Source organism: Anastrepha ludens, chromosome 2 (genome assembly GCF_028408465.1).
Source record: "Anastrepha ludens isolate Willacy chromosome 2, idAnaLude1.1, whole genome shotgun sequence".
Classification (NCBI taxonomy): domain Eukaryota; kingdom Metazoa; phylum Arthropoda; class Insecta; order Diptera; family Tephritidae; genus Anastrepha; species Anastrepha ludens.
Genome location: NC_071498.1, coordinates 24,884,494 through 24,900,995, shown reverse-complemented (window position 1 = coordinate 24,900,995; position 16,502 = coordinate 24,884,494). Strand labels below are relative to the sequence as shown.

Genomic DNA, 16,502 nt, shown 5'->3' with positions numbered 1-16,502 from the left:
GAGGAGAAAAAGACGATCACGTATCTTCTGTGCCATTGTACTGCTTTATCCAGTCGTAGATTTACCATTTTAGGTGGACAATTTTTTAATGAATTTGAAGATCTCAGTACTGTGGAAATCAGGGTTTTTCTAAAATTGTTAAAGAGAGTTTTTTGTTTGGTTTTAAGAGAGTTTGTCAGGCGGCACCAGAGTGTGCTTTGAGCCAGAATCCGTTCTATCACTGTGCGTCAAACGCCCCGTGCGCCCTGACGCATATTCCAGCAAAACTGATTTGTTATGAAAAAGATGTTTTGTACAAGCGAAGAATTTTAGTTTGGTTATAATGTCTTTTGCGATAGCCGATTGGAAAGTTCTGGGTTGTTTTGACTAAAGTCAAGTAGGAGCAATAAAACATAATTATTAAAAAAAAAAATTTATTGAGTCTATTCGACTGAAATGACCTGATCGACATGGCCAAACTATACTGCTTCACGACAACGACAGGCTCCATGTTGCAGAAGTCATCAAAGCTGCCCTCCAAGAGCTCGATTGGAGGTCCTTCAGCATCCGCCGTGTTCTTCGTATTCTTCATCTTTTCCGCTCCCTGTCAAACCATAAAAAGGTTGTTACCTTCGATAACAAAGAGGTTCTAAAAAACTGGCTGAACAACTTCTTTGACAGCAGACTAGGCGATTTTTGGCAGAACGGCAACAACAAATTGGTCGAGAGGTGGGAAGAGATTGTTAACAGTAACGGCGATAATTGATTGACTTATTGATATAATTATTGTTTTTGTTTCAATAAAAGTCTTCGGTAAAAACGCTACGAAATTATTCCCCAACCTAAAAAAAAAATCTCTATTTTATATTCAGAATTAATTCTTACGTTATTTTTTGCATTTTACTTATCGAACGGATGACATTCTTTACTCAAGCCACAATTTTCGATTGAAAATATTTCTGTTGTTTTTAATAATCTATGGAAATTTCAAAACAATCTTAAGAGTTTGACGAATTGTCAAGCAACGAAATTTTTTTTATACATAATTTCGAGCTCGTGAATTTTTAAGCGAAAAATATATTAATAACGGGACAAAAATTTGTGAAGGAATAATACATAGAATTTCATAGTTAAGCGAAATTTCACAAACAAAATGACTAAATTAAATAAATTCGGCTCGAAAGAAAGGATGAAAACTCGTCAGCCGGCAAGCCTTATTATGGCGCCGAAACCGGTACATCCGCGAGCTGTACGCACACACGGCTTCTTCGGGGTATCATTCGTACGCCAGCACATGGTCATCGATGATCACTGGACACCAATGTCTCTAACAGAACAATTCAAGGGAATGGCAGATCTACTATGTAAGCTGCCCATTCGAGAGAAAGGGCGAACGAGTATGCAAATTTTTGTTAACATTTCTATTTTTCTGCTCGCAGCTAAACGATTGGTCTTCAAAAAACTCGAGGCAGCTGCTACCCACAAGCGCTACATACGCGAGAATCGCAACTTGAAACGCCAATGCCGCGATGGTCGCACGAAACTCTGCAATGTGCTCTATGCCGATAACACAAAGAAAATCAGAAATTTCCTAATCAATCACAAAGATATGCAGCGTTTGTATCAGAAAATGCCTGTTGAGTTGGTCGTGGACAATATCAATCAGCGTACGTTTGTGATGCGCAAGGAGCGAGATCGTTTGAAATCGCGCTTGGACCAGTTAAAGAATGTCTACAAGGAGAAATTGGTAAGTTTGGCAGTGAGAGACCATTGTACCATTTGCTCGGAGCAAATAAAGATACTCGCGATTATGCTATTGTATGATTAATGCATGATTTCGTCATGTCCATTCAATAATCGAAAAACTTAATACCTATTTTCTATTGGGTTGGGGAATAAGTTCGTAGCGTTTTTACCGAAGACTTTTATTTAAACAAAAGACTACTAGGTGCGCAACTAAGTTCTAGCTGGGTTTTTTATGGAAGTAAAACTTTATTCGGAAAAAATGGTTACAAATGAATCATTGAAAGTATTGCCCATCACTGGCTTCTACTTTTTCCCATCTTTCTGGTACATCTCGTATACCGTCGCGGTAAAACTGTTCATCTTTTGAGGCTATCCACGGATCAAGCCATTTTTTGATGTCTTCATATGAAGGGAACTGCTGGTCAGCTAGACCATGTGCCATCGATCGGAACAGGTGGTAATCGGACGGGGCAATATCTGGGGAATATGGCGGGTGGGGAGCGGAGGATTTCCCATTTCAGTGTTTCCAGGTAGGTTTTAACGGGTTTGGCAACGTGAGGCCGAGCGTTGTCATCAGTTTTTCATGCCTCTCCGCGTATTGTATTCATGCCGTCGCTTCTCGGCTCAATCGCATCAATTGATGTCGATACATCCCTTCGGTATCCCCAGTGATGGTTTCGCTTGGTTTTAACAGTTCATAATAAATAACACCAACTTGGTCCCACCAAATACATAGCATAACCTTTGCAGCGTGAATATTTTGCCAAGGCGACGACGTAGAAGCATGACCGGGCAGTCCCCATGATTTTCTTTTCTTTGGATTGCTGTAATGAATCCATTTTTCATCACCTGTCACGATACGATGAAGAAAATCCTTCCTTTTTTGCCGCTGGAGCAGTTGTTCACAGGCGAGAAAACGACGTTCAACATCCCTTGATTTTAACTCAGAAGGAACCCAAGTCCCCTGTTTCTGAATCATTCCCAAAGCAAGCAATCGCTTGGAAATTGATTGGCGGGTAACTCCTTAAACTCTTATTGTGTTTGACACGGATCCTCCTTGAGTAATGCCTCCAATTCAGCGTCTTCGAAGGTATTTGGCCTTCCTTCACGCGGACGGTCGTCAACATTAAAATCATCGTCTTTGAAGCGACGGAACCAATCTCGGCACGTTGTTTCACTTAAAGCAGCATCTCCATAAACGTTTTGTAGCTCTCGATGCGCTTCAGCCGCCGTTTTTCTCGCCTAAAAGAGGAAAATCAACACTTCTTGCAAATTACGATTATTCGGCACAAAATCAGACATTTTCACAAAACCAAAAGTATATTATACCAAAACAAAATCACTAGTGTGTCGAAGCAGTTTGTTTACCATGTGTCTAAGCTTGGTTTATGGCAACGGGAACATCGGGAACTTAGCATCTAATATAATTATGTATATCAATAAGTTGATTCAGAGCATACGGCGGATGCTGAAGGACCTCCCATTCGAGCTCTTGGAGTGCGGCTTTGACGACTTGTGTAACATGGGGCTTGACGTTGCCGTTAAGGAGTATGGTTTGGCCATGCCGATCAGATAATTTCTGTCGCTTAGTCTCATTGACGCGGTGTAGCTGGGCAATATAGAGCTCCTTGTTGACCGTGGCATTTTCTTCGAACATTTTTCAGTGCGCCATGCCCTCCCAGTCCCACCAAACACATATCATAATCTTCTTTGGATTAAAATCCGGCTTGACTCGCGGCTTTGGCGTTTCTCCTGGAGCCACCCACTCCTTTCTGTGCTTCATATTGATGTATAGGCAGCATTTCTCATCTCCCGTAACGATTCGGTACAAAAAGCCCTGTTTATGACCGATGGCGGGCGAGATGCTGAGAAGCAATTTGAAGGCGACTTTCTTTCGTTTTATGATCGCAGCTCATTGTTTCCGCCAACTCACGAGTGGTTTGGCGACCGTTCTGCTGCAAAAGTGATTTGGAACGTTCTTCATCGAATTCAGAAGGCCTTCCGCTGCGGAACGTATTACCGACGTCAAAGTCACCAGTTTTGAACTTTTCTAACCATTTCCATGCTGTAGTCTCGCTTATGATACCTTCACCATACACGTCCCAAATGTCCTGGGCTGCTTCCGCAGCTTTTTGACTTCGATGAAAGCAAAGAAGAGAAGGTGTCGAAAATGTTGATTTTTGCCTACTGGGTATTCCAGGTTTAGAACCCCAGAACTTAATATATAAAAAATTAAATAACTCAAAAATACAATCAACATAGTTTTGTAGAGCAGAAAGAGTTCTATCAAATGAATAGTTACCCTTTGCCAAACAACAAACAAATCGTTGTAAAATAAAATAAAAGAAAAAATGCTATGAACTTATTTCCCAACCCAATAGGCGACCGCCGTAGCCGAATGGGTTGGTGTGTGACTACCATTCGGAATTCACAGAGAGAACGTAGGTTCAAGTCTCGGTGAAACACCAAAATTAAAAAAAAAGAGAAAAACAATTTTCTAATAGCGGTCGCCCCTCGGCAGGCAATGGCAAACCTGCGAGTGTATTTCCGCCGTGAAAAAGCTCCTCATAAAAAATATTTGCCGTTCGGAGTCGGCTTAAAACTGTAGGACCCTCCATTTGTGGAACAACATCAAGACACACACCACAAATAAGAGGAGGAGCTCGGCCAAACACCCAAAAAAGATGTACGCGCCAATTATATATATATATATATATAATATTATTTAGTATCTTTTATCGTTTATCTATTATTTATTTATCATCTGCAATATTGGCAAAAAAGTCTTGCGGTATTTTTATTGAATTTTTAATTGTTCATTAAATTGGTTATAATAATGCGATTTAAGTCAAATATGCGCCGTTTTGTTCGATGACGAGTTCCCAACGAGATGCCAACTTCATAATGCCCCTCTTATAGAAGCTCGCTTCCCTATTGTCAAAAAACTCGGAGAGCCAATTTTCACAGGACTCTCTTGTGGACAACTTCCGACTACCAAGCTCGTTCGTCATGGACAGAAATAGGTGGTAATCACTTGGTGCGAGATCCGGACTATACGGTGGATGCAAAAGAACCTCCCATCCGAGCTCTCGGAGCTTCTGGCGCGTCACCAAAGATGTGTGTGGCCTGGCGTTGTCCTGATGGAAGACAATTCGGCCTCTGTTGATCAAAGATGGCCTCTTCTGCATGAGTGCTGCATTCAAGCGGTCCAGTTGTTGGCGGTACAGATCCGAATTGAGCGTTTGGCCATAGGGGAGCAGCTCATAGTGGATGATTCCCTGCCAATCCCACCAAACACACAGAAGAACCTTCCTGGCCGTCAATCCAGGCTTGGCCACCGTCTGGGCAGCTTCACCGCTTTTCGACCACGACCGTTTGCACTTCACATTGTCGTAAGTGACCCACTTTTCATCGCCAGTCACCATCCGCTTCAAAAACGGGTCGATTTTGTTGCGATTCAGAAGCGATTCGCATGCATCCATACGGGCAAGAATGTTTTTTTGCGTCAAGTCGTGTGGCACCCATACATCGAGCTTCTTTTTCATAACGGTTTGATGACTCATGCCCAGCTCTTGGCCGATGCTACGGCTGCTACTATGCCGGTCACTTTCGATCAATTCAGCGATTCTATCGCAATTTTTGACGACAGGCCTTCCGTACCGTGGCGCATCTTCGATGAACTCTGCACCAGAACGAAAACGTTGAAACCATCGTTGTGCGGTGGAAATGGAAACTGTATCGGGTCCATAAACTGCACAAATTTTATTGGCAGCATGAGATGCATTTTTGCCTTTATCGTAGTAGTACTGTAAAATATGCCGTATTTTCTCTTTATTTTGCTCCATGTTTGCGACGCTATAACTAACGAACGACTAAAAGCAAACAACAATTAATCAAACACGTGTTAGCACGTGAAAAGAGCTTTCCAAAAAGCTCTAGCGTGAACCGATGCGACGAATACAACTAGAACTTCGCGCTTGCAAAGACAAGCTTGCGGAAATACCGCAAGACTTTTTTGCCAACCTATATATATTATTACCAAAAATCCCACATTTTACCCCATGTTCCATATACATATCGCATTTCAAACCCCATACCATATCTCCTTTCTTCTTTCAAATCGCTATACCCTTTCTCTTATCTCTAAACTCTTAGTTCTCATGGCTTGTTTTATCTTTTATCATTTATATCTTATCTCGCATGTACTTTGCTTTATCCCACATTCTTTACCACTCATATCCGTCTCCCTTTCAGCTTGAGCGCGCCGTTTTACAGAATCGCATCAAGTACGAGAATGAATTTGTGTTGGAGGAGGAGCTGAAATCCCGCGTTTTTCGCAAGAAAATCGAAAACTCCAATGTGCGGTTGAAGGCGATAAAAACCATAAATGGTACCTATAGGAAAATGATTCAGGTGCTGCGTCACGATGGCATATTTTATGAACCCATCTTGCGCTCGCTGAGTCAAGACATTGAAGATCAGTCGAACTTTATTAAGCATATCCTGTATTTAGGGATACCGGCTATTTCTAAATTCAAGGAACTCAGTGAAGAGTATAGGGTGAGTGCAGTTAGTAGTAAAAAAATGTATTTATAATCTAGGAATTGTATTGGGCAAGTGCTCAGAATACGAATATCATACACCTCATTGTTAGTTTCTTAAAGAGCGCAACCGCAATGTGCAGCGTAAATCTCACTCTAATTTCCACTTCAATCCGAGCTCATCTTTTTGCAGGCACTCTTCTGGTTATTCCCTCTTCATTCTCTCGTTCCGAACAAGAGTCGTACCAGAGGAATATTTAAATGCTACTGTCTATGGGGCTCATTTAGATCGCGCAACGTAAGTTTCGTGGCGTAATATCGTGAGTGGAAGAGATAAAATACATATTATTTTTAAAACGAATCTATGCGTAGTATTGTGCTAGTTCAAATAGCGTCAAAACACATCCAACAGTCAATAGAAGCGTGGACTTGTGTGTCTGAACTCGAAATCCACTGTAGGAATGAAACAGCAAATTGTATAATAGATTTTTTCTAATTGTTTTATGTTTCTGCCATTAAAAACTCCTCATAAAAAACAATCTGCTGTTCGGAGGCGACGTAAAATTAGGAGGACGTGGTCCTCCATTTGTGAAACAATATCAAGTACTTCCGAGTCTCACAGCATGTATACCTCGAGGCCAATGTCCTGTAAGGAAATCAACGAAATTTGAGGAGATCCTAACAAGTTTGTGTACTTATCCAGCGTTCGCTGAGTTGACGCGAAGCCCACTTCTCCACGAGCAGACCGCAAGGTAGTCAATGGGATCTCACCCCTCTCGTTTCGCGGGGTAACTACTTCACAGGTTCCTGTCTAGCCCGGCTCATCTGCATCGCAGTTTCCTGTAATGTCGCGATGACCAGGTACCCAGGTGAGCCTTATGTCGAAGAGTTCGGATGCAATCGAAAGTCAAGTCAAAAATTCCCTAACCAGTTTCGAGAGTACCATGATCGAGGTACCATAATTTGTTTGAGTTGTCGCCCTATGGTGCGCCGCAAAGGCATGAGCTTCGTCAATGGTAAAAGCCAACTTTTAGAGTTCTCGAAAGATTATCAAAACTTTGGTTGTTTCTAATGGTGCATATGAAAAAATTAACTATGCGATATACTCGTATGAATGCATGTCGATTTTTCAATTTGCCAGAGGCATCTTTTTGAAGCCATTTATAGAGCCAAAAAATAAGTTGTAAGTCCCGATTTTATTTTAAAATTAATTCAAGCATAAAACCTGCTTCCCTTCCCTGAACAAATATGCAAATGTGTAGCAGATAATAATAAAAAAATTGTAAAGGGTTGCAAATTAAGGTCAAAGCTATTTTGAATATTGAGGTCCCGTTATCGGTATTAGAACGATTCCTTCCTTTTCCTTTTCATATCTCTTGCACTCGTTTCGTTTTACTTTAGCAAATGGAGGATAAGTCGCGCAAAAATATGCAAGCAAAATTACAAACGATGTCTCAATACCGGAAAGATACGAAAGTAAGTGCACCGAAAGTTTCGTCAAAACCTCCAGATCCCATATCGAAGTCTAAACGTTATGTGCGTGAAACGATGAGCATGATCGTTCTTAAAAAGGAGTTGCAAGTGATTGAGGCTGCAATAAAACGAGTGAAATTCGCAACGCTCTGCTCGCAAGCCAAAGAGATCTATCCAAGGTTAGTAAAATTATGGAACTAAAGAAATAACAGCAAAAATGATTACGGGCCTTTTTTATCCTTGTTCACTCTGCTCGGGAGCATAGGGCCTCGAAAAGACTTGCCTTGTGCTGGTTACATTAAAAAGGTATATTACTTTCAAGGTAGGTGGTTAGCCTGCCGCTAACAGTCCTAATGGGGCCACAGAATGTTAATGAAGTGAGAAGGCGCAAATGTTAAATAACATTTTTGGAGCATTAACATTCTCTGGTAGGGCTGCCCATTTGTCGCTGCTTAGAAACAGCGCTTTCCGGTGACTTTAGCGCCATCTCTGTTTGTTGTCTGTCAGAAGGACCGCTCAGATGGTTGGGGACTTCGCTAAAGTTGAGTTATTCTGCATTGTTTAGCGCTACTGCCCGCTTCCTGTTGCTGGCGCCGTTGGTGCATTATGCGATTTTGCAGCCACACTGTAAAAGCAGAGAATGTTAATGCAATTGCAATTGCAAAAGGCTGCCCTCCGGTGGGATTGATATTAGTAGGGTTATTTCCTTTTGTGTCTGGGGGGTCAGTTGGAAATGTTGCTGTGGCTAGAACATTTTTTGAGACAAGGAAAAGTTGGATAATTTGGAAAATTGCGTGGATCGTGCTTTATGTGGGGTGCGCACCCACAACCTCTGGAATGGCAGGCTAGTCCACTTACGCTGATCTACCGAGGGCGCATTGTTCAATATTTTTAGCACGGCTACACATTGATTTTCCGAGTTCCAAGTATGGCAGGTTAGCTTGTTAGGCAACTGGGGAGTCCAAAGCATGCCTCAGCCGAAAATAGCCGTCACTTTCCAATCGCTCCAAAGTCGATACAAAGAGTGATCAATTTAGAGGTATCGGATTTTAAATTGAAATAAAGCAAATAAAATTCAAACTGATTGGACAATCTTTATTATTTTTGTATAGAAGCATTCATGACATTTATTTTTCAAAGATAGTCCCTTTAAAATATTCACCGCAACTGCGCTGTACTTCGATCATCTGTAAACACTAATTTTTAAAGACTGGCTGGAGGACTTCGGTCGGTATCTCGTGAATAACTTTAGTAATGTTGGCTTCCAATGCCTCAATCGAAGCTGGTTTATCCACAAACCATTTAGACTTTGCATATCCCCACGCCCCCACCAATAAAAGTCCCAAGGTGCGATATCATGCGATCTTGGTGGCCTATCTACTGATCCGAGACGCGAGACAAATTGCTCACCGACACGACGACGCAGTAAATCCATTGTTTCACGGGCTGTATGGCAAGTAGCGCCATCTTGTGCGAACCACCTGCTGTGGAGATCACTGGCTTCAATTCAAAATCGAAATTTTTTTTCTTCACTCATCTTATAGTAAATCATTTCAAGAATGTTGTGTCAAAATTTTAAGTGGATCGGAGCAGAACTCTCAAAGTTATAGCCTTTGTAGGCACTCTACCTCGAATGCGGAGCATCGATAATTTCTCAGAGTCATTTTTTCAAACGCGTTTTTCCCGAAACGACTTCTTAAAAGTCGGTGCCAATCACAACTCCGAAACTATTCAACCGATTCTTTTCAAATTTGGCACACGTTTTCTAAATCAAAAATACCTCCCCCCTACACTGTTTGTTTTTTATTTTTTTTTTTTTAAGGTTGGTTTTCACTTACAAATATGGCGAAATTTTTCGCCAAAAATGCTCGTTTTACGTTTTTTTGCCACCAAAACTACAAAAATGAAAAAAAAAAATTTTTATTAATGTAGGGGGGAGCATTACGTCATACTTTAACTGAAAAATTCGACTTTTTTAGTTTCAGATGATTCTACGACGAATGCCGATTGGCACCGCAGATCACCTCTCGAAAAACATATCTCCAAAAAAACTCTGTCATGGGCTTATTTGTCAATATTTTATTATTAATATTTTTTAAAAACTTATTGAAAAGATGTACAATAACATGCAACTGATTTTATTAAAGTATCTTAAGCCATATTTCTGTAAAAAATTCAAAAAAAAAGTGTTTTTTTTTTAGCGCGAAACCCTACCCCCCCCTTAATAAAACCCTACTGGAAAAAGTACCCCCAATCTGATCACCCTTTAGAAAGACGTTTTCGAAGCGGATCGGGAAATAGCTGTCCGTGTCCAAATAACAGTCGTATTATTGTAAAACAATCTAGTCATTGGTCCAATTGGTCTGAATATTCCTAACAATTTTCCAATTTTAGTCCGTAAGGCCCACAAATTTTTAAATTCATTCACGACCATGTCTATGCAACACTTTTTTATCATTTTTCAATTTTCAAATAATTTGTTTCTTTCAACAGAATAAAAACTCAAGTGGAAAACAATTTCAAGCTGAAGAAAATGATCGATAGAAATATGTACATTCATTACATGATGCTTGTAAAAATGAGGCGTGCTGACGTGTTGGCGGGAATATTGGTGAATAACTTGTCGGAGCAGGAAATAGCGTGAGCTTCCTAATTGTTGATACAAATTTGCATATACAACTATAACAAATGAAAAATAATTTAGGCGCCTGGAGCGTATAGCCGAACTAAAGGAAGCCATTAACGAAGAGGATAAAGAGGAGGAGAAAATTATTGCCTATCTCAAGAATCGTGCTGATGCCTACGTAATGCTGCGGTATGTGCTACAAGAAAAAATATTTCTATTGTAGACCAAAGGTTTTAGTGACCTCGTTAGCTTGCCTTATGTAGATCTCGTTGGTGATGCGGTTAAGTGAAACTCGAAATCCGAGAAGAGTTCCATGGCTACATAAACACTTTAGGCCCTCGCCTCATTTGAAATGGTGTTTTTTAAGTGTTTCTTTAAAAGCGTGTAAAACGGAAACGAAAAAAGATTTTTTATTTTTGTTTTACGTATTTTATTTTTTGATCCGTTGTTAAAACACAAACAATCTTTTCTTTTCCATACGAGGTTCGTTCAAAAAGTTGTCAGCCTTCAAAAAAAAAGTCTTCCAAAAAAAGAGATATGCCGCTGGCGATTCTGGGACTGGTGTTCGAAAACAAAAAGACAAAAAGCTTCTTGTTCAATATAAATGTCGTTATCGTGTGAAGTACGATCTTAAAAACAAAAATAAAATTTGACAAAATGGCGGACGTTCAAAGATGAAAATCCGTTTTTTTGACCCTTTTTTAACTTTCAAGGCCCGAAAAAAATACTACAATTTTTTCCGAACGATCGTAATTCACGTGATAAAAACATCAATTCTACGTGATTTAAATTTTATTTCATCAAAATCGGTTCAGTAGAACCGGCTAAATCTGTGTCCATTGTCCATGTGAAGACCAGTTTTTTGAAGGCAGACAACTATTTGAACCAACTTCGTATGGCCAAAAACAAAAAATTTGTATTTTTTAACAATGGATCAAAAAAATAAAATACCGAAAACAAAAACAAAATCTTTTTGCGTTTTCGTTTTACACGCTTTTAAAGAAACACTCAAAAAAAAAAACACCATGTCAAATGAGGCGAAGGCCTTTAGTTTCGATTTATGTTGGTTCATAGCAGCTCAGACTGCTCATTGCTTCATGCCACAAACGTTTCTTCATATAACTAAGTACTCGCAAGAGCACTGCCAGGTTGCAATAGATAAACTAGCGTTTACATGGATGACGGAAAGCTTTGAAAGAAAGACGGTGGAGAAAGTTTTTCGGACGGTTGCCTTCTATGCTCTTCTTAAATTTATATTGTAGCGTATCGCTGGGTTTGGTGGTGGTGGGGGAGATGTTGTCTGGGTGACACAGCCCAGACCCAATTAGTACACAAGATGCCATTTCGATACACTACTTGTGGAACCACTGCTTTTATTAGCCGAGCCATCTTGATTTGACTATTAATCTGCCTATGTCGTCTATAGTATTATATTTTCTTTTCTGCAATTTTAAAGTTAACCCCATCGAGGACTCCCCCCGCATTCTATGTCGTAGAGCACCCTGTCTTGGGCACTCACACATATAGTGAAAGACTGTTTACTTAGATTATTCTTGATTGCAGCTTCTACATCTATGGCTGTATGGCCACCTGATCTTTGTGGCATGCTCTCACAAAGGCCAGTGGCCGGCTATTGTTGACGTAATTCTGAATATGTCTTCTCATGGCATTCTTAACAACTCGTTAGTTCTGAAATTTGTTGAAATTTGGCCACGTATGTTTAGTTATTTTGCAGGTATCCGTATTAGTTCATCTGTCAACGGCCTGCTTCTGGAATAGCGAGAAGATCTCCCTTTCGCTGGGCGTAGACTCAGTGAATCCATCAAATAATATAGCGGTTGGGAATCCGCCGGTTGCAGAAACTGCTGCTGTATAGGCTTAGTGATAATTTTGGGCTCTTCTTCCCACTCATATAAACTCTTAATTGAAATTTGCATGAAAATAACGTTAAAAGGAACACTAAATCTTTTTCACCGGCATCCCACGACAAGTCCGAACTAAAACTAGAATTACAATGGTGTTCAAATTTCACATACTAAGGACAAGGGGAACCTTGCTCACGTATTCCTTAACGCATGCTATTTGATTGGTAAAGAGAGGCAGCAATACCGAAGTATAGGAAGAACCAGTGTTAGACCCATTACACAAATTGCACCTTTTTCTCAGAAGCTTTCTTCTGGTAGATCTATAGGGAAGGCCATGTAAAATTTACTTTTTGAATCGGCTATAAAAAAAAACTAATCAATATTTTACCAAACTTTTTTTTTATTTTGGAGATTGAACATTGTCATTTATGAATGAAAAATAACATCGTTCAAATGACTGCCACGACTGGCTTTACAGTAGGCCATTCGATGAACCCAATTTTTAAGCACATTTTCGATTGTTTGGGCTCCAATTTCATGAATGGCAACTTCGATTCCGTGTTTTAAAGCATCAATCGTCTCTGGATGGTTCGCATAGCATTTGTCCTTAACGGCTCCCCACAAAAAATAGTCCAACGGGCTTAAATCACAGCTCCGAGACGGCCAATTGATATCGGAATTTCGGCTGATTATTCGGCTTTCAAAAACGGTAGCCAAAAGTTCGAGTGTAACTTTGGCAGTGTGACAAGTTGCACCGTCCTGTTGAAACCAAATGTCGTCCATGTCATCCTTTTCATCCTCGTTGAGCATGTCACGGTAACGCTCGCCATTTATTATAACCGCGGCTCTTCGCTCATTTTCGAAAAAAAATGGCCCGATAATGCCGCCAGACCAAAAACCGCACCAAACAGTGACTCGTTGTGGATGCATTTGCTTCTCTACAGTAACGTGTGGATTTTCTGAGTCCCAAATCCGACAATTTTGCTTATTGACGTAGCCACCGATGTGAAAATGGGCTTCATCAGAAAAGATGATTTTTCGGTAAAAATGCTCATCTTCGGTCAAACGATTTTCTGTCCATTGAGCGAACCGAAATCGCATTGGATGGTCATTAGGCTTCAGTTCTTGCACCATATAGCGTCCCATTTCGTAAATATCAAACCTTTAAGTAAATTATGAACACATTTGACATGCCATTTGTGTTACCATTCTCAAAAACATAGGTGGTTCAAAAAGCAAACGCTATATGGTCCACCCTGTACAACCAGAGACATAATGCAACTACTTATAATCACCTCCAAAGAGAGAAACACCGCCTATACACCTGAAAAAATGTTGGCACATGTAGAGCCCTGAAGCTATTCATCTCAACCGATAAACTACCGATAGTTTTAAATATTATTTGATTTCATTATTTTAATGCACATGAGGGCCCTGTGTATCTTCTCTGTCAATATCCAGGGTTTTGTAAAATTTGGAAAAAAGATTTAGTTTAGAGAAAGTTTTCTTGAGAATATCACATGGAAAATATTCAAGGCATTGAGTAGGGCAAAGTTTTACATTAGTTTGCGTAATAGGTGAAAGCAGGAGCTCCGGGCATTTGTCATTTGTCAGCCTTCTTTACTATATACTTCAAAATTAGTGCAGTCTCGGACTTGTTTAACTCTGGTTGTTAGATGAGAGTGAGATAAGAATTTGAGCAGAGTGAGTCAGAGTGAGCTTTAACTAGATTTTCCTTTGCCCAAAAACAGTTTTTGCACTCCCTCTTTCAGCCACGGATCCACCGGCAACGAATAAATTGGCCAGGCCAACAAGTAAATGGGCCCCCAGAGAAAGATCTGATGTTGTCATCCGGGGTTAATAGAGGTTGCCGTCTCATAAATCTGTGTTTCAAGCGGAGGTGTATGCTGTTCAAGAAGCAGTGAACTTTGTTGTGGAAAACAGATGGAGAGGCAGATCTATATGTGTCTGCAGCGACAGCCAAGCTGCGCTTATGGCCTTAGACAACCCCCAACCACTTTAAGGGTAGTCGAGTCCTGTAAATCCAGACTGAACTATGTCGGTAGACATAATAGCCAGGTGGGTCCAGGTACACCGGGTATCGTGGGTAACGAGATCTCTGACTCTTTAGGCAGAATGCGCTATGAGGCCAACTTCCTTAGCCTGGAGCCCGTTCTGATAGCCATCAAAGCCACGGTCAGCAAACGGGTTACTACAACGCATAAGTGAGCTTGGTAGGCTGAGAGAGGTTGCAGATAGACAAAACTGTTGTTACCTGTCATGTCCGACCGACTGTCGCAGTTGGTCCTCTCACTAAGCAGGCGGGACTGTAGGCGGCTAGTTGGACTGATGACGGGTCACTTTCTGTGGGCAAAGCACATGGAAAAAATGAGCATCTCAGACAGTGCACTCTGCCCAGCATGTGGAGAGGAGGATGAGACGGCGGACTGTGCGTCTGCACAGACTTCGCTCGAATCAGACTTGAGGTCTTTGGCACTGATATGTCAAGAAGCGACCACCTCGGCTCCTTGGCACCACAAGATCTACTCAGATTTCTTCGGAGGTCGAGTAGATTTAAAGGAAATTAAAAGGGAACCCAAGTGCAACTCAATGGACTTAATTGTGTCTAAGTGCTGTAGTTGCTAGTCTGTCCCGACAAAAAAGTGTAGGAGGCATGTCAGAGACGAAATGGACGAAATGCGATAGGCACCAAGCAGAAACAGAATGAGATATATGGGACAGAGGATAGGCAGAGGGGAAGTGGGTGAAATGTGAATGATGCCAAGCAGAGACGTGAAGAACAGAAAATGCTAGAAATGGAATGGATGAATAAATCATTTAGTCATGAGTTCACTGAACCCTACGTACCTAAATACATCCCAGTGTTCAAATAAGAAGCATTTAAATGTTTTTCAAATTTAGCGATTTTCTATTGACAATCGTAACTTTATATAAAATTACACAATTTTGTTTCTAATCCGTCACTTTGTAGCATGTCCTTGTGGAACTTGAACGAGATTCTTCGCCATGTCGACCGTCCCGATAAGATGACGCGTGTGAAATATCCAAGTTCGTATTTACGTTTGCCATTATTGAAATTTGACATGCTCACAATGCGCGCATGTGCGCCGGAGGGTTACGAGGAGAATAGTATGTCGATTGAAATATTTTACAAATCTCTAAATCAATAACAAAATCTTTATTTTTCCTCTCGATCGCCCTTTAGTCGAAGCAATTTTGCATACGGTGATCCGTAAGGTCTACAAGCTAATGCGCGCCTACAAGGAAGAAGTATCACCTACCACAATGGAGCAATATCTCAATAACTATCAGAACATATTCCTCGAAAGCATGGAAATGGAAGATACCAGTGATAGCAATGAGCCGGAGCAAGACGATGACGAAGAGGATCTCTTGCAGGAATCGAAACCTTTGCGCAATGTGCCAAATCGCAAACAGATCAAGACACAGAGTGCAAAATTGGTCGAGGAGTTGTCGAAAAGGGAAGATTAGTAACAGTAACCCACACCGGAGGGTGTTGGTTTCTTGTGAGCCGGCTGCGGATGGCAGCTGTGTACTCTTTTTTACAATACTTCATTACACGGATATGCTAAATAAATTTATAGTAAAAATTCTTTATATAAAAACTTTAAGCTTTCTTTAGGCTACACCCAAGGCCTAACCTAAGTTAAACTCGCCTACCGTTTCTGGCCACTGCAAGCGTTAAGGCCGTTCACCATTTTTATTGACGAACAGTAAACGCTTCGTTCTTTTAGCCGCTTAGCCGTTTAACGGATCAACTTTTTCACCCTTAAACATAATTCTCAAAATTTCTTTCTAGCCAAAACAGGACGCTATTGAGCCACCACGCATTGATTGTCGTAGTTTCTCGGTGCCCGTCCTAAGGTATGGACGCAGAAGTTTGGACGTTGACCATATCCGATGAGACACCACTTGGGGTGGTTGAGAGAAAAAATATTTTTGGACCTTTGCACTTTGGGGACGTCGAGCATCGTAGACGATGGAATAATGAGCTGTATGAGCTTTACGACGATATAAACATAGTTCACCGAATAAAGATCCAGCGGCTCCGTTGGTTGCGCCATGTCGTCCGAATGGATACAAACGCTCCGGCTCTGAAAGTATTCGATGCGGTACCAGCTGGTGGTAGAAGAGGAAGAGTAAGGCCTCCTCTGCGTTGGAAAGTTTAGGTGGAGGAGGACTTGGCTTCATTTGGTGTTTCCAACTGACGCCGGTAAGTACGAGAAAAAA

General features: G+C 41.0%; 1 protein-coding gene across 1 annotated transcript; it reads left to right on the top strand.

Annotated features, from left to right (window-relative positions):
• The first annotated feature begins 995 nt into the window (after nucleotides 1-995).
• LOC128856859 (uncharacterized) lies at nucleotides 996-15,794 on the top strand. Its single transcript, XM_054092274.1, has 8 exons — nucleotides 996-1,343; nucleotides 1,419-1,726; nucleotides 5,980-6,285; nucleotides 7,668-7,918; nucleotides 10,233-10,379; nucleotides 10,444-10,554; nucleotides 15,223-15,380; nucleotides 15,457-15,794. Exons 1-8 carry the CDS (start codon nucleotides 1,133-1,135, stop codon nucleotides 15,741-15,743), a joined length of 1,779 nt encoding a protein of 592 aa, XP_053948249.1. The 5' UTR covers nucleotides 996-1,132; the 3' UTR covers nucleotides 15,744-15,794.
• Nucleotides 15,795-16,502: the final 708 nt, after the last annotated feature.

Excerpts from the sequence above, each read along its gene's own strand:
- LOC128856859 (XM_054092274.1), top strand. The coding sequence starts at position 1,133 with ATGACTAAATTAAATAAATTCGGCTCGAAAGAAAGGATGAAAACTCGT. Across the intron at positions 1,727-5,979 it reads ATGTCTACAAGGAGAAATTG|CTTGAGCGCGCCGTTTTACA; the intron begins GTAAGTTTGGCA and ends TCTCCCTTTCAG. Across the intron at positions 10,380-10,443 it reads TTGTCGGAGCAGGAAATAGC|GCGCCTGGAGCGTATAGCCG; the intron begins GTGAGCTTCCTA and ends AAAATAATTTAG.